This window comes from Diaphorina citri, unplaced genomic scaffold, assembly GCF_000475195.1.
Source record: "Diaphorina citri unplaced genomic scaffold, Diaci psyllid genome assembly version 1.1 scaffold207, whole genome shotgun sequence".
Lineage (NCBI taxonomy): Eukaryota > Metazoa > Arthropoda > Insecta > Hemiptera > Psyllidae > Diaphorina > Diaphorina citri.
The window spans coordinates 176,812-200,185 of record NW_007377644.1 but is presented as its reverse complement, the minus strand read 5'-3'; the positions used below and the strand labels follow the sequence as shown (position 1 = coordinate 200,185).

Genomic DNA, 23,374 nt, shown 5'->3' with positions numbered 1-23,374 from the left:
TTTTCAATTTCATGATCAGGAGTCTTAGCAACTGTCACCTTTGTCAAGTCGTCTTTGTCAACTGGCTTTTCAACCTCATGTTCAGGTGTCTTATCAACCGTGACCTTTGTCAAGTCGTCTTTGTCAACTGGTTTGTCAACCTCATGTTCAGGGGTCTTAGCAACTGTGACCTTTGTCAAGTCTTCTTTGTCAACTTGTTTTTCAAATACATGTCCAAGTGTCTTGGCAACTGTGACCTTGGTCAAGTCTTCTTTGTCAACTGGTTTTATATTAACTGACTTTTCAACTTCATGTTCAGGTGTCTTATCAACTGTGGTGACCTTAGTCAAGTCGTCTTTGTCAACTGGCTTTAGATCAACTGACCTTTTAACTTCATGTTCAGGTGTCTTAGCCACTGTGCTCTTAGTCAAGTCGTCTTTGTCAACCGGCTTTTCAATTTCATGTCCAGGTGTCTTATCAACTGTGACCTTTGTCAAGTCTGCTTTGTCAACTGGCTTTTCAATTTCATGTTCAGGTGTCTTATCAACTGTGACCTTTGTCAAGTCTTCTTCGTTAACTGGCTTTTCAATTTCATGTTCAGGTGTCTTATCAACTGTGATCTTTGTCAAGTTCTCTTTGTCAACCGGTTTTAGATCAACTGGCTTTTCAACCTCATGTTCAGGTGTCTTATCAACTGTGACCTTTGTGAAGTCTTCTTTGTCAACTGGCTTTTCAATTTCATGTTCAGGTGTTTTAACAACTGTGACCTTTGTCATATCTTCTTTGTCAACTGACTTTTCAATTTCATGTTCAGGTGTCTTATCAACTGTCACCTTTGTCAAGTCGTCTTTGTCAACTGGTTTTTCAACCTCATGTTCAGGTGTCTTATCAACTGTGACCTTTGTCAAGTCTTCTTTGTCAACTGGCTTTTCAATTTCATGTTCAGGTGTCTTAACAACTGTGACCTTTGTCATATCTTCTTTGTCAACTGACTTTTCAATTTCATGTTCAGGTGTCTTAGCAACTGTGACCCTTGTCAAGTCCTCCTTTTCAACTGGCTTTGTATCAACTGGTTTTTCAACCTCATGTTCAGGTGTCTTAGCAACTGTGACCTTTGTCAAGTCCGCTTTGTCAACTGGCTTCATATCAACTGGCTTTTCAACCTCGTGTTCACGTGTCTTAGCAACTGTGACCTTTGTCAAGTCGTCTTTGTCAACTGGCTTTTCAACTTCACGTTCAGGTGTCTTATTAACTGTTACCTTTGTCAAGTCGTCTTTGTCAACTGGCTTTTCAACTTCATGTTCAGGTGTCTTATCAACTGTGACCTTAGTCAAGTCGTCTTTGTCAACTGGCTTTTCAACCTCGTGTTCACGTGTCTTAGCAACTGTGACCTTTGTCAAGTCGTCTTTGTCAACTGGCTTTTCAATTTCACGTTCAGGTGTCTTATCAACTGTGACCTTTATCAAGTCGTCTTTGTCAACTGGCTTTTCAACTTCATGTTCAGGTGTCTTAGCAACTGTGACCTTTGTCAGGTCGTCTTTGTCAATTGGTTTTTCAACCTCAAGATCAGGTGTCTTATCAATTGTGACCTTTGTCAAGTCTTCTTTGCCTTCTAGCTTTTCAACTACAAGTTTGGGTGTCTTATCAACTGTGAACTTTGTCAAGTCATCTTTGTCAAAAGGTTTTAGATTAACAACCTTTTCTTTCAATTAATTTAACAATGGCTTTTACATCGCCAGTAGAAACAGGAATCTCAGGAAAGGGTTGATAATTATTAGAAGATGTGATTGGGCTGATTCCTGTATCACAAGTGGGAACCGACTCTGTAACACACCCTGTATCTGCAGTTGTAATTTGAACTGGTGAGAGAGCAACGTTCTCTGTAGCCTTTGCTTCCATGGGACTACTTGCTGTATCAGTGTACTGTGTTCGGGTTACTTCTGAAAATGCAATGTCCATGCTTGAGGAATCATCATTGTGGATTGGGCTTAGTCCAGCATCTGTTAGCTCAGCTTCTTCCAACTCAATATCAACAGCTGTATCAGAATAAAATGGCGCAGCTCTTGCAGGTAGCAAAGCAGGGCTTGTTAAAGTGTCAGAAGTTGTGGTAGCTGTACCCCGCGTTAAGCTTATTCCTGTATCCGTTATATGATGCGATACACTATCATCTGTCATAGGACTTTCAAAATTAGGTGAAACAGCATCTTGAGAATCATATCTATAAACGCTTTTTTTAGAACTAAATATCACAGTATCTTCTCGTTTCTTTTCTTTGTTAACCTCGGGAGATATAACATAGGGCTTGTCTTGACTATTCTCTGCTGACACACGAGTATTCATATCTATTGTTTCTGAAACTTGTGTACCATCAGCTTCCTTGCGAGTGGTAGTAACACTAATATGAGATTCAGATCTGATTGTAATATCTACATCTTGGGTTGAATAAAGGGTGAGTCTACTTTCTGATGATGCACTAGCATCCCTTGTATGAATTTCTTTCCTACCTAAAACAAGTTCAAATGTAGGAGGTGTATTACGAGTTTCAGATATTTGTGGGGGAAATACTTTCTTTTCTACAGGACTTGTGGTGTCCCGTTGTGTTTGTAAGGGGCTAGTCCCTTGATCTGAATGACTTGAAGTTGTATCTACGGGACTTATTCTTGTCTCACTTTGTGTGTTTACACTCTGAGACGACTTGAATTTTTCATTATTTTTGACCCTATCATCATTTCCCTTGATCTGAATGACTTGAAGTTGTATCTACGGGACTTATTCTTGTCTCACTTTGTGTGTTTACATTCTGAGACGACTTGAATTTTTCATTATTTTTCTCTGTGACCCTATCATCATTTTCGGATGGTTCTGTCTTCCAACCTACAAATCTTTGCCCCTTGATCTGAATGACTTGAAGTTGTATCTACGGGACTTATTCTTGTCTCACTTTGTGTGTTTACATTCTGAGACGACTTGAATTTTCCATTATTTTTCTCTGTGACCCTATCATCATTTTCGGATGGTTCTGTCTTCCAACCTACAAATCTTTGTTTTTTTCTTTTTTCATCTTTAATTTCTTGTTCCCTACCTGTAATTTCTAATTCTAGAATATTAGGAATTTCGCGATTTTTGATTGGGCTATTTGGATTCTCTTGTTTTGAAATTTCAGTAATTGCGGATTCCGAAATGGCATTTTTCGGAATATCTTCAAGGATTGGGGACGTTTCATGGGAGTAGGGGTGAATGGATGAAGGAGTTTGTAAAATAGGAGTCTGAAGTTCTTCTTCCAATCGTGCAATGTGTCTTTTGAGAATATCCTCGGGGTCTGGCGTTTCAAGCAGAAATTCTTCTTGAAATCCTTCAGTATCCATAGACTCATCGTCATCTTGCGGAGAAGTTGTGGCCACTGTCAAAACAATGGGCAACTGTCAAAAGTTTTGTAAAAGTACACAAACAATGGAAGATTTCAGGAAAGAAGGAATCAAGGATTATGAAAAAGAAATCCCGTATTCCTGGGCAAAAAATATACTTTTAGACCTCTAAGTGATTTTGGCACTATGTGAACCAGCAGCTTACATCAAAAGGGCGCAATGATGCTGCAAGAAACAGCGTGTTGCACAACTTAACACCGAAGCAGAAAACAGGAAAATAATGGAAAAAGCAACACTACTGCACTATATGAATAAGAATGAAAGATCTGACAATGAGTTTCGTTTTAAAATGTGTCAATTTGTGCTCTGTGGATTTAATGAACCATTTGATATGTCTCTGTGATGGGGTATGTTATTTGAAATGAAAGTGCAGTACAAAATTAAAGGGGCAGTATCATTCTAATAAAAGGCATAAACGATCTACTTGAACAAGCAATGTTCAGTTGAAATTAAAATTAAAGAATACTAATAAGTATGAACAACTGCTCTGCTCTCTACATACAAGATTTTTCATCTTGTTTATAGGATTAAATTTTTATTAAAACCCAAATTACAATGAAATTAAAAAAAAAAAAAAAATCATTCATATCACATAAAAATTGGGTCTTTGTTATTTTATTTTTTAACAACAAATTGAAATGATTGGTGATAAAACACACTAAATGAAATCTCAACCAAAATATTGAGAGTACAATAAAACTTTAACAATCATAGTGAAATATAGTTAGTTAGGTAACGGTGAATACTCTAAGCAAAATCTACCCCTTTTGTGTAAATCGTGTGATAAACACGGACTCACAGAGATCATAAATATCCTTTTACCCAATGAATGGTTTTCTTTCAGTGTCAAGAGTAAATTCTTCATGCAAAACTACTGGGTCAAATAGTACCATCACCGATGTTAGATTTAGAATGGTTTTCTTTCAGTGTCAAGAGTAAATTCTTCATGCAAAACTACTGGGTCAAATAGTACCATCACCGATGTTAGATTTAACCGCGACCTTTGTCAAGTCGTCTATGTCAACTGGTTTGTCAACCTCATGTTCAGGGGTCTTAGCGATTGTGACCTTTGTCAAGTCTTCTTTTAACCGCGACCTTTGTCAAGTCGTCTATGTCAACTGGTTTGTCAACCTCATGTTCAGGGGTCTTAGCGATTGTGACCTTTGTCAAGTCTATTTTGTCAACTGGTATTTCAACTACATGTTCAAGTGTCTTATCAACTGTGGCCTTTTTAAAGTCATCTTTGTCAACTGGCTTTTCAACCTCATGTTTAGGTGTCTTAACAACTGTGACCTTTGAACTACATGTTCAAGTGTCTTATCAACTGTGGCCTTTTTCAAGTCATCTTTGTCAACTGGCTTTTCAACCTCATGTTTAGGTGTCTTAACAACTGTGACCTTTTTCAAGTCTGCTTTGTCAACTGGTTTTAGATCAACTGACTTATCAACCTCATGTTCAGGTGTCTTAGCAACTGAGACCTTTGTCAAGTCTGTTTTGTGAACTGGCTTTTCAACCACATGTTCAGGTGTCTTGTCAACTGTTACCTTTGTCAAGTCTGCTTTGTCAACTGGTTTTAGATCAACTGGCTTTTCAATCTCATGTTCAGGTGTTTTGGCAACTGTGACCTTTGTCAAGCCGTCTTTGTCAACTGGTTTTACATCTTCATGTTCAGGGGTCTTAGAAACTGTCACCTTTGTCAAGTAGTCTTTTTCAACTGGCTTTCCAACCTCATGTTCAGGTGTCTTATCAACCGTGACCTTTGTCAAGTCGTCTTTTTCAACTGGTTTGTCAACCTCATGTTCAGGGGTCTTAGCAACTGTGACCTTTGTCAAGTCTTCTTTATGACCTTTGTCAAGTCGTCTTTTTCAACTGGTTTGTCAACCTCATGTTCAGGGGTCTTAGCAACTGTGACCTTTGTCAAGTCTTCTTTGTCGGCTGATTTTGCAACCTCATGTTCAAGTGTCTTGGCAACTGTGACCTTTGTCAAGTCTTCTTTGTCAACTGGTTTTATATCAACTGACTTTTCAATTTCATGTTCAGGTGTCTTATCAACTATGACCTTTGCCAAGTCGTCTTTGTCAACTGGCTTTTCAACATCATATTCAAGTGTCTTGGCTACTGTGACCTTAGTCAAGTCGTCTTGTCCAATTATTTTGATAGTTTCTTGTTCTATTTGTTTTTCAAGGTGAGTTATTCCCTCCAGTATTTTGTCCTCTTTGTCATATTGATTATTTTTTAGAAGACTCTCCTTACCTTTATCTGAGTCGTCCTCATGTTCAGTTGTCTTAGCAACTGTGACCTTTGTGAAGTCGTCTTTGTCAACTGGCTTTTCAACATCATATTCAGGTGTCTTGGCTACTTGTTCAGGTGTCTTAGCAAATGTGACCTTTGTCTTGTCAACTGTTTCCTTTGCAAAGTCTGCTTTGTCAACTGGTTTTAGATCAACTGGTTTGTCAACCTCATGTTCAGGGGTCTTAGCAACTGTGACCTTTGTCAAGTCTGCTTTATCTACTGCTTTGAGGTCTACTGGCTTTTCAAACTCATGGTCCAGTGTCTTGGCAGCTGTGACCTTTGTCAAGTCGTCTAGTCGTCCTCTCTCAAAAACACATCATGTACATTTTCGATAGTGGTTGTCTCCGATTTTTTACTAGAGCTAATAATTTTTTCCGTTATTGAATCTACTGTTTGAATAGTTTTTTCAACCTGCTGTTCTGTCGAAATTAACGAGCTTAGTGTTGTGTCTTCCCCAAGTTTTTCATATTCATCAATAGACATTTTTAATAGTTTTTCTTTAATATCTTTCACTTCATCCAATGCTTTGCTCATTTGTAAATCTGCTCTAATAGTGTCAAAGTCTTTCTGATCGTATAACATTTTATCCCCGACAGTTTGAGTCCTTTCTGGTGTATTTACTTTTTCAAAATCACCTGTAGGAAAATCTTTCAACTCAAGAATGGATTTCATCAATTCGTCTTTTAATTCCTGATTACTTTGGTCAGTTATTGGCTTAATATCTTCTTGTTTTATCATTTCATATGATTCAGAAAGCTTCATTATTAAAATTTCTTTTTCTTCTGGGGTTGGAGTTAAGTCGGGTCTTAATAACTTAACATCTTCTTTTATTTGACGAGTGAATTCTTTAGCATATGATAGTAAAACTCTAACATCTTTTTCGTTACTTATTTTTTCAGTCCGTTTAATAAAACTTTCAAGTGACTCTTCGTCGTCTTCATTTATATCTTTGTTTATTTGATCTAGATGATCAGTTTCGGTAGAGCTCTTTTCGCTGTACACAACTTTCTTAGGAACTATCAATTCTTCAATTACCTGCTCACGATCTTGTTCAACATTTGTTATTGATTGTGGTTTACTCGCACAGATATTTTCAATCATTTTATTTTCTTCATCTAAAAAGTCCTTAACTTCTTTATCCAAGACAGTTTTTGTCTTTTCCTTCTTTTTCTTTTTTATGGTTTTCTTTGGTGAAGCTTCTTCGTCTGTAATTTCACCAGTCAAAAAATGTCTTCTTTCAAACGTCTCTATAACTTCAACACCTTTGATGTTGTCATCTTTTGTATCATCTGTCGGAGAATCAGTTACTGATTTGGAAAGTCTTTGTTCCATAATTTCAGTCTCTTTGACTTCATCCTCGAGCGATGCTATAATTTCCTCCAAAGTTCTTTCTTCTACCACAACAACGTCTTTGTCAACCTTGTGATTTACAGAGGCTTCATTTTTGGCATCCAAAAGAACGTTATCTTGTTTTACAACTTTTGGTTCGGCAGAAATTTCCTGAGAAGGTTGAGTCTCATCGTAAGACTCTGACTTCATAATAATTTGGTCTGTTACTAAGTTATCCTCATTTGAGGGTTTGAGGATTTCATCATACTGTCTGTTCAAAGCAGAGTCTATCTTTCTTAGAGCATCTTTTTCAATATTTAAAATTTCCTGTAATTTGCTTTCCATTCCACTTTTTGCACTTGAACTTGGAAGTGTGTCGATACTACTTTTTTCAGTCAATCCTGCATCTATTTGTTGCAAAATTTGTTTCTGTGATAGTACAACTTCACCGAGTTGTTCTCCTAATGTTTTGGATGGAGGACTCTCGCTATATTCTTTCTTATCGGTCTCATGAGCAATTCTTTTTTCGATGGTTTCTATAACTTCTGAAATTTTGGGAAAACCTAGGTCATCATTTTCTTCTAAATCTTGTTCTAAGTTCAACGTTTTTGATGTTTTGGCTGAAGTCTCATCTTTTTCTAAAAATATCTTTTGTAACTCTTTTACTCTAGGTCGATATTCCCCATCAGACTCGTCTTCACTAATATTTTTCAATTCAACAGAATCCACCGGTTTGTCGGACTCCAAGTCTTCTACAGTAGTGTATTGAACCATTGCTTCGTCTGAAATATTGTTTTTGTTTGGAATGGTTTTGGTATCTTTAAGGTTGTGTTTGGGTGAGTCGACTTCGCGTGTTTGCTTTTGGTCAGATAAAATCGATTTTTCTTCAATTAACCGGACTCCAAGTCTTCTACAGTAGTGTATTGAACCATTGCTTCGTCTGAAATATTGTTTTTGTTTGGAATGGTTTTGGTATCTTTAAGTATGTTGTGTTTGGGTGAGTCGACTTCGCGTGTTTGCTTTTGGTCAGATAAAATCGATTTTTCTTCAATTAATCCAAATTTGAAAAGTTTCCAATTATTTTGATAGTTTCTTGTTCTATTTGTTTTTCAAGGTGAGTTATTCCCTCCAGTATTTTGTCCTCGTTGTCATATTGATTAATTTTTAGAAGACTCTCCTTACCTTTATCTGAGTCATCCAATTATTTTGATAGTTTCTTGTTCTATTTGTTTTTCAAGGTGAGTTATTCCCTCCAGTATTTTGTCCTCTTTGTCATATTGATTAATTTTTAGAAGACTCTCCTTACCTTTATCTGAGTCGTGTTAGATTTAAAAAACGTCCCCAATACACAAGATGACAAAGTAAATTATCAAACCCTGCTGTCACCAATAACAGAGAAATATAACTTTACTACAATCTGTTCACCTATAGTGGCAAGGTTTAATATGTTCGATATAAACTGACCGTGTTAAAGATATAATGAGCTATTTAGACCATGAATGTAGGTAATTTTTCAACTGATCAAATACTTGTAAACTGTTGTTACGAGTATACGGGCTGACAAGTCCACTAGTCTGGTTCAAAGTTGTTGGAAACTAAAGTACTACACTAATACAACTACAGAAATGCTAATTAGGCTGTTCGATACATTTAGGTACGTACGTTATGTTCTATTTATAAAGTTTACCTCTGTCAAAAGTGGAAGTCAATAGTGTGCCAAGTTACGGATGTCAATAGGTTAAAGGTCAGGTTTGAAGTTTTGATCAACAAAATGGGAGCCACAACCCCTGGTTCTTGAACCACTAACATTCACCATCAAAAGGTGAATCTCTGCATACGGAACAATAATGTTGAAAAATTTATACTTTCTTCAAACTCTTCCAATGGAACCTATTTTCTATCCAGAAAATGGGAGCCACAACCCCTGGTTCTTGAACCACTAACATTCACCATCAAAAGGTGAATCTCTGCATACGGAACAATAATGTTGAAAATTTTATACTTTCTTCAAACTCTTCCAATGGAACCTATTTTCTATCCAGTACACATTTGATGGTTCCGAGGTTCATAACATGATGATATGCTCTTATAGATAACTTGATCCGTGGAAATGATCTAGTATGTCTCCGGGTACAGACGACATCATTCCGGTGAGGAAATAGAAATAACAAGTGTCACTATATGTACACAATATTCAACCATCTAAAAACAAGGTTAATTTGTTGAAATCACCACGAGGGTTAGTATTTACACATAGCATATTAGATCCAAATAGATTAGTATAGATTCAAATAAGTTATGATCACAATGAAAAAGGTAATCAAATTTTTAGTTATGCTGATTATTTTTTTCTTTCTCGGGTGAATTTTCAAATTGAAATATGGTTAGTGGTTAGTTGGAAAGTCCATGTCAACAGTTATCGTCTTCGTAATTTTTCATTTGGAGAACTTTGAAGGAAACTTGTTTCCTACAATTTTCTTTTTGAAACCACTGCTCCAATTCAGAAAGATGACTGCGCCAGTTAAGATGCACAACATACACTTTGGTATTTCGAGTGACACATGAGAAGTTTAACTTGAGCTTTCGTTAAATCCAACCATTTATTGGCTCTAGTATTTCCCGGTATGTACCTATCAATGACCAGTTTAGGCCATTTTGTATTCCTATCCTATATTCTTGTACAAATGCTGCACATGCACACTAGTTTAAAATCGTTTATGATTAATGCCTAATAGTCTAAACAAAACTGATTTTTTGGTATTTCGAGTGACACATGAGAAGTTTAACTTGAGCTTTCGTTAAATCCAACCATTTATTGGCTCTAGTATTTCCCGGTATGTATCAATGACCAGTTTAGGCCATTTTGTATTCCTATCCTATATTCTTGTACAAATGCTGCACATGCACACTATCGTTTAAAATCGTTTATGATTAATGCCTAATAGTCTAAACAAAACTGATTTTTTTTTTTTCGTATTTGTATTAAATGCCCGTTTGTTAAATTTCGTCCCAGGTAAAAGAATGAGCTCCCTATAAAATCTAAAACATCCAACTTCCTATGCGTAAGTACCTACTTCACATTCTTTATATGCATGGTTTAATTTTAATCCCTCTAACTGCACCTAAGATTTCAAGCCCTAAAATTAGAATGTGGTTGTCTGCTATTAATTACCTATTTATTTAAAACTGATTTTTTTTTTTTCGTATTTGTATTAAATGCCCGTTTGTTAAATTTCGTCCCAGGTAAAAGAATGAGCTCCCTATAAAATCTAAAACATCCAACTTCCTATGCGTAAGTACCTACTTCACATTCTTTATATGCATGGTTTAATTTTAATCCCTCTAACTGCACCTAAGATTTCAAGCCCTAAAATTAGAATGTGGTTGTCTGCTATTAATTACCTATTTATTTCAATTTTAATCCCTCTAACTGCACCTAAGATTTCAAGCCCTAAAATTAGAATGTGGTTGTCTGCTATTAATTACCTATTTATTTCTGTAATTACCTGTTTAGGATAAAATTCTGAGACTAGAGTTGGTACTATTCTTCATTCTTCTACAGTTAAGTTACAATCTATGTCAATAATAAAATTATACTGTTCTTCTAATTATCATGATGTACCGCGATCCATATAGCAAAGGACACCCTCTTCTTATTGATATGTACGAGTGAGTATATCTTTCAATGATCTATCCATCCCCAAAGAAAGTTTTTAATTTTTTTATTCGTTTTATCAGCCACAGAAAGATTTTTCTAATATTATTATTTACTAGAGAGTGCTAACATTTAACAGAAATATTTCTATTGAACACCGTTCGATTTTAAATGGACAATGTCAAACCGTTTCATCACGAGATGTCCACAGACCCAGTAGTTGTGCATGTGTTGGAAAGCTTCCCCTAGTGTTTTGTGAGATTTCAAGACGATAAATATCGACACGGAGGTTTTGGTTCAGTCGTTAATGTATGAAACAATGTGTGAACATGCAAATAAAACTAAAAGGTGGGATGAAATGATGAAATCTAATAAAGCGAAAGCCATGCGACAATTTACACAATGGGGTCTTTGTTATTTTATTTTTTAACAACAAATTGAAATGATTGGTGATAAAACACACTAAATGAAATCTCAACCAAAATATTGAGAGAACAATAAAACTTTAACAATCATAGTGAAATATAGTTAGTCTTAAAAAAAAAAAAAAAAAAAAAAAATCAAAATTTTGCACGTGAGTGTATGTGAAAACTTACATGATTGTGATTTGGTCAACACAAAAATCCAGCAAAGAGACACAAAATATGAAAACTGAAGACCAGTCATTACATAGCTCAGTTTAGATCTTCTATTATTCTAGCCCATTATTTTCAATCGCTTGTATGAATCAGGTTTCTCGGAGTTTCATCTCTAGCCATAGCCAACACAATGGAAGGCCAAGACTTCCATCAATATAAGTAACATTTCAGATACTCGTATGTCATTTATTATAAAAGTTATATGGAATAGTTGTCACAATGGAAGGCCAAGACTTCCATCAATATAAGTAACATTTCAGATACTCGTATGTCATTTATTATAAAAGTTATATGGAATAGTTGCAGGTGGATATATTTTTCTGAAGAAAGTTATATTGATTTTCTTGACCTATGCAACATTTCAAACTATTGCATCCAGCATCAGCAGTTCGTTCAGTGTTTAGAGTGGTAGGATTCTCAAGGATGAGCTTTTACACCTAACCACGTATATTGCTTTGAGATTGGGCATTCCATGCCTAGCTTCTCTGTAGTAAGTAGTAATACATCAAGGTTCAATAATTCGATCAATTCCTGTCATAATTATTGAGAAAATCAAATGGTGGATCTCATTATGTCAAAGGAACTTATTATGAAAATTATTCACTTGTAGCACAATTAATAAAACACTGAATGAAATTATTTGACTTGTTAAAACTATAAACTGTGTATGCACAATTACTGCAGACACTTTCTATCCAACTTATTAGTACAATATAAAAGGAACTTATTATGAAAATTATTCACTTGTAGCACAATTAATAAAACACTGAATGAAATTATTTGACTTGTTGTTAAAACTATAAATTGTGTATGCACAATTACTGCAGACACTTTCTATCCAACTTATTAGTACAATATAACAATACACTTCACATTTTAATGAAAGGAAATGCTGAAATTTACAACAGCGAAACACAAAGCTGCAATTCGAAAATTAGAGATTAGGTATTTTGGCAATTTCACAATTGAAAACTTTTGTTGCAAATTCTTTTTTTCGCCAAGGAAATTTTACACGATTCCAAATTGAATTACCCTACGAACTAGTTATGCCATAGTAATAGTAATATTGGCCTGTTTCCTTCCGTAATGTTGACAGAGAAGACTTAGAAAAGTCTCTAAATAGCAGACATGATATATGCAAAAAATGTGTCGTGTAGGTACATTAAAATAGAGCGTAATGGATGTTGCGTTTTTTTGCAACGCTATCTGTGTGCTCAGATAGGACATAGGGGAATTTGAAAACATGAGCTACTCGTACTTTGCGCTGGCAAGATGTAATGTAATTAGATTCAGACTTCAGTAATGATTGACTACATATGTACAATCATGGACTTTCACAAGGTTAAAGAGACATCCAGCCAGACATAAGTTGTAAAGTTACTTCAATTATGATTGATGATCTGCGATTTGCATTCATATTAGTTTAAGTCATTACCTATTATTAGCAAAATAATGGTCTCATTATCCCTTTACCCTGCGTTTCGTTACACAGAGGAAAATTGATAGAAAGATTCCTGGTTCTCTCTTTCAACAGAATTTTTGGGCAATGTTTTAAACAGCCTAACTAAAGAAATGGCGTTCATTAATATTATAGTATGCAGTGATGTTTATTGTACTATATGATGTATTATTTATTCGCTCGGATAGGACATAGGGGAATTTGAAAACAGGAGCTACTCGTACTTTGCGCTGGCAAGATGTAATGTAATTAGATTCAGACTTCAGCAATGATTGACTATATATGTAAAATGTCATCATGGACTTTCACAAGGTTAAAGCGACATCCAGCCAGACATAAGTTGTACAGTTACTTCAATTATGATTGATGATCCGCGATTTGCATTCAGATTAGTTTAAGTCATTACCTATTATTAGCAAAATAATGGTCTCATTATCCCTTTACCCTGCGTTTCGTTACACAGAGGAAAATTGATGGAAAGATTCCTGGTTCTCTCTTTCAACAGGATTTTGGGCAATGTTTTAAACAGCCTAACTAAAGAAATGACGTTCATTAATATTATAGTATGCAGTGATGTTTATTGTACTTCGCCAAGGAAATTTTACACGATTCCAAATTGAATTACCCTACGAACTAGTTATGCCATAGTAATAGTAATATTGGCCTGTTTCCTTCCGTAATGTTGACAGAGAAGACTTAGAAAAGTCTCTAAATAGCAGACATGATATATGCAAAAAATGTGTCGTGTAGGTACATTAAAATAGAGCGTAATGGTTGTTGCGTTTTTTTGCAACGCTATCTGTGTGCTCGTCGCCAAGGAAATTTTACACGATTCCAAATTGAATTACCCTACGAACTAGTTATGCCATAGTAATAGTAATATTGGCCTGTTTCCTTCTGTAATGTTGACAGAGAAGACTTAGAAAAGTCTCTAAATAGCAGACATGATATATGCAAAAAATGTGTCGTTAGGTACATTAAAATAGAGCGTAATGGATGTTGCGTTTTTTTGCAACGCTATCTGTGTGCTCATGGTCCGTACTGTAGTAATGGTATCGGGTTCATTATGTAGCACCTCTGAGCTAGGCTCTATCGTGTGGTCATCACTGTAGATACATTGCCGGATAATATCCTCTCTGCCAATACTCACTAAGGCGGATTCTAACGTAGCAGCTGGAACAAAATAAAATGAGTAAATAAAGAAAAGAACAATTAATATTGACTGTCTAAATGGTTTGCGTGTTATTTATTCAATTATGTACCTAGTAGATATTAAAATTAGAGAACTACATAGCATAACTACCACATTCCTCATAGAAGAGATCAAGGGAATTTTCGCTTGAAAGCTCATTTCTGAGGAATGCCTAAAAGAAGGCTTTCCAGAATAGGTTTTTGATATGTGAGGGCTTTTCAGGACTCGGATCAAGTCAAGCTTTCTACAACCTGACTTTTAAGATGGCATTTTATACTCGCTCCTCAATTGTCCTTACGAGGTTGAATGATATTCTTTTAAAATTCCAAGTCTTCCCCCAAAGAATTCCTTTAAATAGGGGGAAAAAAATATCTTTCAATATGGACACATTTTGTCCCCGAATTCCTTGAAATTTAAAACCTCATTCTTTCTTTGTAAAGGAATAATACCACCCTACCACAAAACATGGAAAAAAAAACTTACCCTAAGAAGGAGCCATCCTCATAGAAGAGATCAAGGGAATTTTCGCTTGAAAGCTCATTTCTGAGGAATGCCTAAAAGAAGGCTTTCCAGAATAGGTTTTTGACATGTGAGGGCTTTTCAGGACTCGGATCAAGTCAAGCTTTCTACAACCTGACTTTTGAGATGGCATTTTATACTCGCTCCTCAATTGTCCTTACGAGGTTGAATGATATTCTTTTAAAATTCCAATTAAAATTTCAAGTCTTCCCCCAAAGAATTCCTTTAAATAGGAAAAAAAAAAATCTTTCAATATGGACACATTTTGTCCCCGAATTCCTTGAAATTTAAAACCTCATTCTTCCTTTGGAAAGGAATACCACCCTACCACAAAACATGGAAAAAAAACTTACCCTAAGAAGGAGAGAAGGAGTCAAAAACAATAACAAACGAAAAGTTTCAACGGATTAAAAACTCGTTTACCAATTATTTAACGCACCAAAAAATCACCGGAAAGCGACCTAAATTCTAGTCCGTTTCTTACCGATAAAAACAAAGCGAAACGATTCGTATCTGACACGGGAGTAACACAATTAACAGAGAACACTTTCATTTGACATCATCGAGCGAAAAATATCATCATAACACTGACGATAAATATGTGATAATGGGATTTTCAGTAAGGAAGCCTCACGCTGAAATACTTTGACCGATACCTAATATCCTACATAGAACGTCTAATATATCCACCTACATGTCTTTATACGTAAGTGTACAAACATATATGTAAGTATATTTGTATGTTAAAGTATAAAGTCTAGATTCCTAATGCATACTTGGTGACATAGAATGACTTGTTGAAGTGAAGGTCACAGTAAGTTAGGGCATGGATAAGTTACGCCTCAGAAAACTTTCGAATATCATGTTTCACTTGTGAATTTCAAGCTGAATTTTACCAACAAGTAGAGAAGTTTTGTTTTTTTTCCCCAGATTGATGAACCACACTCACGTGCAAAAAATTCGAGAAATTCAACTGTCTTGAAAAAAGTTATGGGAAAATTGAAAGTCCAAAGTAGGTACCTAAACTCTATTATAAAAAAAGGAATTTCTGTATAGGAAAAAAAGTAAGCCAAAAAAACACAAATCAACAACCTGGTCGATCGACAACGACTGAAACCCATATTAAAGAGCAGGTGAAATCAAAGACTTATGGTGGACTGAAAAAAAGGTCACATCCACATTTTGAATGTGGATGTGTTCAGACGATATCGATCGACCATAGGTATTATGTAGAGTAGATGCTGTTTACAAGTCTTCCCAGATTTTGAATTAGATGGCTCGCTTTAACTTTCAGAAATAGGTTATTAAATTCTGTAATTTTTTTCAATAACTTCGGTAGTCTTGTGACCACTATTGGCCAGGATGGTATTTCCATTTTACAGGGATGGTAGTCCCATTTTACAGGGATGATAATCCCATTTTACAGGGTGGGCACAACACAGAACAAAAAGGGAAGCGGGAGGTCAAGCACACACAGTAGCTACGGATCACACAACTCACCTGTCGGTTTCGTGCCACGTTCAGTGTCAACAAAGATGGCGGTCTTTTCCGCGGATGTGGATGAGGTCCAGGAAGGTTCAGTAGGAGGGGAAGAGGTGGAGGTGTCCTTGAAATCAGCTGGGCTAGGTGGAGGAGTGTTGATGCGTTTGGGAGACATATCTGTGTGGGAGAAAGAGAATGTTATTAGCCGAATTTTACTATTATATCATGATTATAGTGCCTGCTTAAAATGCTCAGGCAGGAATGAAGAGACCCACTCTTAGCCGAATTTTACTATTATATCATGATTATAGTGCCTGCTTAAAATGCTCAGGCAGGAATGAAGAGACCCACTCCAGCAGGAAAAATGAGGACCAACGGAATTTTTCTTTTTCTTCTACGACTTCTAGATCCCGAGATAAATCGATTAAAAAAATACCGGTAAGTCTTGAACTCTGACGTCACGGCATACGCTCCCGTAGGCGGTGACGTCACATCAAATGTCCCAAGCAAAGCTCCCTCGCAGGCAACACATTAATCTGTTTGTGCGCATGCATTTCTGCGCAATTCATGTTTGTGCGCATCATCTGAAGTCTGAACCAGTCACAGTAAGTTCAACAAACGCGGATGCTCAAATAGATGGGAGTGAGAATAATGTGACTTGAATAGGTGGTGATTAAATGGGTGTGAATACTCCCATAATATAATCACAAGTAAGAATAGTTTACTATCTTTGGATCATAAGGACAAAGCACGGGCTGATGGGGTCTTACATGAAATTTGTTTGTCATACACTGTTAGGTCAGGATCCTAAGTTACCTTTGTGTTTGGCTTCCTGTGTTTTCACATTGGCTAGTAGTCCTTGAGTGACACCCTCAAACAGTTCGGATTTCCTTCTTTCTTCCAAACTCATTGGTTCTTTACCGACACTGATTTCAGTGATAGTCGTCTGCTGATCCGGTTTTCCAGTTTCTTTCTTGATAATTTCAGTAATGGTTTTAGTTTCACCTGGTGCTCCATCGACTGTCTTGGTGGTGATGATTTCCGAAACAATTCGACTTTCAGTTGTTCGGATGCCATCTTTCAATAGACCATCGGTAATAGATCCAGGCGATTTTTCCCTCGTTGTAGTATCTTTTATATCTTTACTTACTACAGTCTTGCTAATAATTGGCTCTTCCACTATATTTTTTGGTTTGTCTGGTTGAGTGTCTTTACTTTTGACAGTTTCTACAACAGTCGTTTTAATTTCTTCTGGTTTGCCATCTGCAGTTATTTTGGTAACTGTCTCACTTCCAACAGGTGTGCTCTTAACAGTTTCTACAACAGTTGTTTTGATTTCTTCTGTGGGTTTTTTATCTGTTGTTTTCGTAGTTATAGTCTCACTAACAGATGGTTTGCCTTTCATGGTATCTATAGTTGTTTTGATTTGATCAGCAGGTTTGCCTTCTGTAGTTATTGTGGTAATGGTCTCACTAATAACTGGTTTGCTTGTAACAGTTTCTACAACAGTTGTTTTGATTTCATCAACAGATGGTTTGTCTTTGACAGTTTCTACGACAGTTGTTTTTATTTGATCAGTAGGCTTAGTATCTTTAGTTACAGTCGTAATAGTTTCATTAATAACTGGTGTAACTTTAACAGTTTCTACAACAGTTGTTTTGATTTCTTCTGTTGGTTTGCTATCTGTTTTTATTGTGGTAACTGTCTCACTTACAACTGGTTTACCTTTAACAGTTTCTACAACAGTTGTTTTTATTCCTTCTGTAGGTTTACTATCTGTAGTTACTGTGGTAATTGTCTCATTGACAACTGGTTTGCCTTTAACTGATTCAACAGTGGTTTTGATTTGATCAGTAGGCTTGGTATCTTTAGTTACTGTTGTAATAGTTTCAGTGACAGATGTTTTGGATTTGTCCACTACATCCTTAGCAGCAGGTCCAGTCACTGTATCAACTTCCTCAGTTACTTTCGTAATTGTTGTAGACACTACAGGGTTTTCAATACCAGGCGTTTGAATAGTAGTTGTTGTGGTTTCTGTCGTGACAGGCTTTTGATCACCTTTGATTTCAGTGGTTTTGGTTACTTTTTCAGAGACAATAGCTTTCTTATCACCAATTGTCTCAACAGTCTTGGATATCGTTTCTGAAACGACTTTCCTTTCGGTAATGGTTTTCTCAGGTTTAGACGATGGTTCGTCTTTGACTTCTGGAAGTTTACCGTTCAAGAATAGTAGTTGTTGTGGTTTCTGTCGTGACAGGCTTTTGATCACCTTTGATTTCAGTGGTTTTGGTTACTTTTTCAGAGACAATAGCGTTCTTATCACCAATTGTCTCAACAGTCTTGGATATCGTTTCTGAAACGACTTTCCTTTCGGTAATGATTTTCTCAGGTTTAGACGATGGTTCGTCTTTGACTTCTGGAAGTTTACCGTTCAGCTTTTTGGCATCTGCTTTGGGTTTCTTATCATCCTTGTCAGGTTTGTCTATGGAACCTTGTTCAAAGGATTTTCTCTTTTCTTTAAAGGATAATTTGGCTGCCTCGTCTACTTTGACTTCGACATTTTCCTGTGGAGGGGAAGTTATTGCCGATGCTTTCTTTTCTTCTTGAAGGAAAACATCGGTGGTGATTTTGGCGCGATCTTGTGAGCTACCTCTCTCAAATGATAATCTCTTCTCATGGAAGCTTAGTTCTGGTTCTTTAGACAGAGTCTCGGTCAGTACAACATTTTCTGTGATTTTCGACTTCACTTTGGGTTCATCAGGTTTTTTCTCAGGTTTTTCTACAGAGGCTGATCGTTCTTGAGAGAGTCGCTTCTCAATCTCTCTCCTATGTTCGGATACAGGTTTGCTTGGTTCCTCAATAATGTTCTCCTTGATTTTGTACTTCAACTCTTCATGATCCGCATGATCTGACAACTCAGCTGAAAATAACAATAGATAACACGTATTAGTTACTGTGGGGCTACAGAGGCTGATCGTTCTTGAGAGAGTCGCTTCTCAATCTCTCTCCTATGTTCGGATACAGGTTTGCTTGGTTCCTCAATAATGTTTTCCTTGATTTTGTACTTCAACTCTTCATGATCCGCATGATCTGACAACTCAGCTGAAAATAACAATAGATAACACACATTAGTTACTGTGGGGAAAAAAATCTTCGTCTAACCAAGAAGAAACAAATCATCTAATACTTCCAAGTATGTAGTTGAATTACGGATTTCAAGGGTTGGTCCTTTAGTAAGTTTTCTGTTAGTAAGTTTTTTTTTTAAATAATAAGTACAACTTACTGTCACTCATGTTATCCTTAATATTCAAGGTATGTGGCCGAGGAATCTGAAACAAAACACAACTATCTAAATTTTTTTAAATAATAAGTACAACTTACTGTCACTCATGTTATCCTTAATATTCAAGGTATGTGGCCGAGGAATCTGAAACAAAACACAGTTATCTGAGTATCTACTTCTTAGAAATAAGTATATACTACTTTTTCCTCTCCATCCAGTGAATTGAAAACTGTTCATCTCTTTCGGAAAACATAATTCTACTTCTTAGAAATAAGTATATACTACTTTTTCCTCTCCATCCAGTGAATTGAAAACTGTTCATCTCTTTCGGAAAACATATTTATGTTTGATAAAAGTTGTGAATTTGTTTCTACAAATATCCATATTGAAAGGACGCTACCTACTAATTTTTTATTTTACTACTTGGATTAAATAATAGACCCCGGAATCAGGGGCTCTGAGTTATGGAGACTTAATTGGTAGCTATAGTTTGATAAAAGTTGTGAATTTGTTTCTACAAATATCCATATTGAAAGGACGCTACTAATTTTTTATTTTACTACTTGGATTAAATAATAGACCCCGGAATTAGGAGCTCTGAGTTATGGAAACTTAATTGGTAGCTATTGTTTGATAAAAGTTGTGAATTTGTTTCTACAAATATCCATATTGAAAGGACGCTACTAATTTTTTATTTTACTACTTGGATTAAATAAATAGACCCCGGAATCAGGGGCTCTGAGATATGGAGACTTAATTGGTAGCTACTAGCTGTCTAGCTATCTACCTCAATAAAGTCGGTGGTCCGTACTGTAGTAATGGTATCGGGTTCATTATATAGCACCTCTGAGCTAGGCTCTATCGTGTGGTCATCACTGTAGATACATTGGCGGATAATATCCTCTCTGCCAATACTCACTAAGGCGGACTCTAACGTAGCAGCTGGAACAAAATAAAATGAGTAAATAAAGAAAAGAACAATTAATATTGACTGTCTAAATGGTTTGCGTGAAAATGACTGTGCTTGAATTATAGTAGAAGTAGCTCTTAGACAATAAAATTGCAGGGTTTTGTAGAGGGAAATTACCTAATAGGTAGCCGATTCCTGACTATAATAACAACAGCATATAAGAAGGGCCAGTTTTTTTTAATACCATGGACACTACGAACTGTTCTCTCAACTCTCAACCTTGGATATATGTATTATTATCCCACTGAATAAAGGAACTTATTATGAAAATTATTCACTTGTAGCACAATTAATAAAACACTGAATGAAATTATTTGACTTGTTGTTAAAACTATAAACTGTGTATGCACAATTACTGCAGACACTTTCTTTCCAACTTATTACCAAAGGATTTTCTCTTTTCTTTAAAGGATAATTTGGCTGCCTCGTCTACTTTGACTTCGACATTTTCCTGTGGAGGGGAAGTTATTGCTGATGCTTTCTTTTCTTCTTGAAGGAAAGCATCGGTAGTGATTTTGGCGCGATCTTGTGAGCTACCTCTCTCAAATGATAATCTCTTCTCATGGAAGCTTAGTTCTGGTTCTTTAGACAGAGTCTCGGTCAGTACAACATTTTCTGTGATTTTCGACTTCACTTTGGGTTCATCAGGTTTTTTCTCAGGTTTTTCTACAGAGGCTGATCGTTCTTGAGAGAGTCGCTTCTCAATCTCTCTCCTATGTTCGGATACAGGTTTGCTTGGTTCCTCAATAATGTTCTCCTTGATTTTGTACTTCAACTCTTCATGATCCGCATGATCTGACAACTCAGCTGAAAATAACAATAGATAACACATATTAGTTACTGTGGGGGAAAAAATCTTCGTCTAACCAAGAAGAAACAAATCATCTAATACTTCCAAGTATGTAGTTGAATTACGGATTTCAAGGGTTGGTCCTTTAGTAAGTTTTCTGTTAGTAAGTTTTTTTTTTAAATAATAAGTACAACTTACTGTCACTCATGTTATCCTTAATATTCAAGGTATGTGGCCGAGGAATCTGAAACAAAACACAGTTATCTGAGTATCTACTTCTTAGAAATAAGTATATACTACTTTTTCCTCTCCATCCAGTGAATTGAAAACTGTTCATCTCTTTCGGAAAACATATTTATGTTTGATAAAAGTTGTGAATTTGTTTCTACAAATATCCATATTGAAAGGACGCTACTAATTTTTTATTTTACTACTTGGATTAAATAAATAGACCCCGGAATCAGGGGCTCTGAGATATGGAGACTTAATTGGTAGCTACTAGCTGTCTAGCTATCTACCTCAATAAAGTCGGTGGTCCGTACTGTAGTAATGGTATCGGGTTCATTATATAGCACCTCTGAGCTAGGCTCTATCGTGTGGTCATCACTGTAGATACATTGGCGGATAATATCCTCTCTGCCAATACTCACTAAGGCGGACTCTAACGTAGCAGCTGGAACAAAATAAAATGAGTAAATAAAGAAAAGAACAATTAATATTGACTGTCTATGTTTGCGTAAAAATGACTGTGCTTGAATTATAGTAGAAGTAGCTCTTAGACAATAAAATTGCAGGGTTTTGTAGAGGGAAATTACCTAATAGGTAGCCGATTCCTGACTATAATAACAACAGCATATAAGAAGGGCCAGTTTCTTTTAATACCATGGACACTACGAACTGTTCTCTCAACTCTCAACCTTGTATATATGTGTATATTATCCCACTGAATATGAGAGGCCTTTTTTACACTGTTGGGTTAAGGGGACTTTTCAGTCTTATTTGGGCAGAATATAATAACAACAGCATATAAGAAGGGCCAGTTTCTTTTAATACCATGGACACTACGAACTGTTCTCTCAACTCTCAACCTTGTATATGTTTATTATTATCCCACTGAAAATGAGAGGCCTTTTTTACACTGTTGGGTTAAGGGGACTTTTCAGTCTTATTTGGGCAGAGGACAGAGAGTATATTCTATTGATCTTTCTATTCAAGGGCTCTCGGGCTCCGGCGTAGGATGTCTTCGAACCGTATTTTCCCTCGAACCCACGACCTCCCGATTGGACAGTTACCTGACGGTTTGTTGCTGCTTAGTTTCATCCACAGCCTCAGCATAGTCATGGCTTGTTGTGCCTCACTGCCAGGATGGTCAGCCTGTATTTGACTAATGTCGGCGTTAGATATACCCAGACTTGAAGCTAGAGGGATCCAATCGTTCTCCAGAAGGTTGCTGATATCGGACAGACGAAGTTCAGTGCGTTGATAGGACTCCAGACCCCCTGAGGAAAAATAGGGAAATGGGGTTTAAAGTACGCCTAAACTATGTCGATACACTGTTAAACCCTCAATCCTCAATATGTCAATACAGTGAGAAAGCCTATCTTACGGCCTTCTTTCTTCCAAACTCATTGGTTCTTTACCGACACTGATTTCAGTGATAGTCGTCTGCTGATCCGGTTTTCCAGTTTCTTTCTTGGTAATTTCAGTAATGGTTTTAGTTTCGCCTGGTGCTCCATCGACTGTCTTGGTGGTGATGATTTCCGAAACAATTCGACTTTCAGTTGTTCGGATGCCATCTTTCAATAGACCATCGGTAATAGATCCAGGCGATTTTTCCCTCGTTGTAGTATCTTTTATATCTTTACTTACTACAGTCTTGCTAAAAAACAGATTTGTTGAGTCCCACGAAAGCCCGATCAGGCTCAAAATCTAATCAGCAAAAATTTCTTTGTGTATTAAATGTTTTTGCCAAATTTCATTGATATCAGACAAACAGTTTGAGAGTTTTGGTGAAACAAACCAACAGTCAAACAAAGTTATGAAAATCGTGAATTTAAAACTTAGAAGCTTAGAACTCATTTTGTCCAATATACAGCAGCCCAATATATGTCAGCTCAGTTCATAACCTGGTCCCCTGGAATGACAATATTAGGGTAGGCAATACTCGTAAGTACATATTTTTTCCCGGTGATTAACTCTTACCTCTACATCTCTACTCTTGGCCACTTCAGTGAAGTGCTCCTGATGTTCGAGGGTTTTGTCTTCCTTATCATCAGTCATACAGAAGACTCTCAGTCGGGCTTCTAGCTGTTCGATTCTCTTGGCAAACACGACAAATCTGAGATGAGAAAACAAAGAGGT

At 36.4% G+C, this 23,374-nt stretch overlaps 2 protein-coding genes across 2 annotated transcripts in view; both read right to left on the bottom strand.

The window, feature by feature from the left end:
• The window catches only part of LOC103505995, a 41,328-nt gene extending 29,802 nt beyond the window's left edge, over positions 1-11,526 (bottom strand). Inside the window, exon 1 of the mRNA XM_017442669.2 lies at positions 11,277-11,526. The gene's annotated coding sequence lies outside the window, so the exon portion shown is untranslated. The remainder of the gene's footprint in view (positions 1-11,276) is intronic.
• LOC103505993 (ankyrin-3-like) overlaps positions 1,669-23,374 on the bottom strand; it is a 135,804-nt gene continuing 114,098 nt past the window's right edge. Inside the window, exons 28-37 of the mRNA XM_026821173.1 lie at positions 22,306-22,512; positions 21,532-21,686; positions 21,212-21,257; positions 20,613-21,030; positions 18,406-18,472; positions 16,787-18,194; positions 15,989-16,147; positions 3,011-3,379; positions 2,734-2,853; positions 1,669-2,618 (exon numbers count right to left, since the gene is read on the bottom strand). Coding sequence (XP_026676974.1) covers positions 1,669-2,618; positions 2,734-2,853; positions 3,011-3,379; positions 15,989-16,147; positions 16,787-18,194; positions 18,406-18,472; positions 20,613-21,030; positions 21,212-21,257; positions 21,532-21,686; positions 22,306-22,512 — 3,899 coding nt within the window. The remainder of the gene's footprint in view (positions 2,619-2,733; positions 2,854-3,010; positions 3,380-15,988; positions 16,148-16,786; positions 18,195-18,405; positions 18,473-20,612; positions 21,031-21,211; positions 21,258-21,531; positions 21,687-22,305; positions 22,513-23,374) is intronic.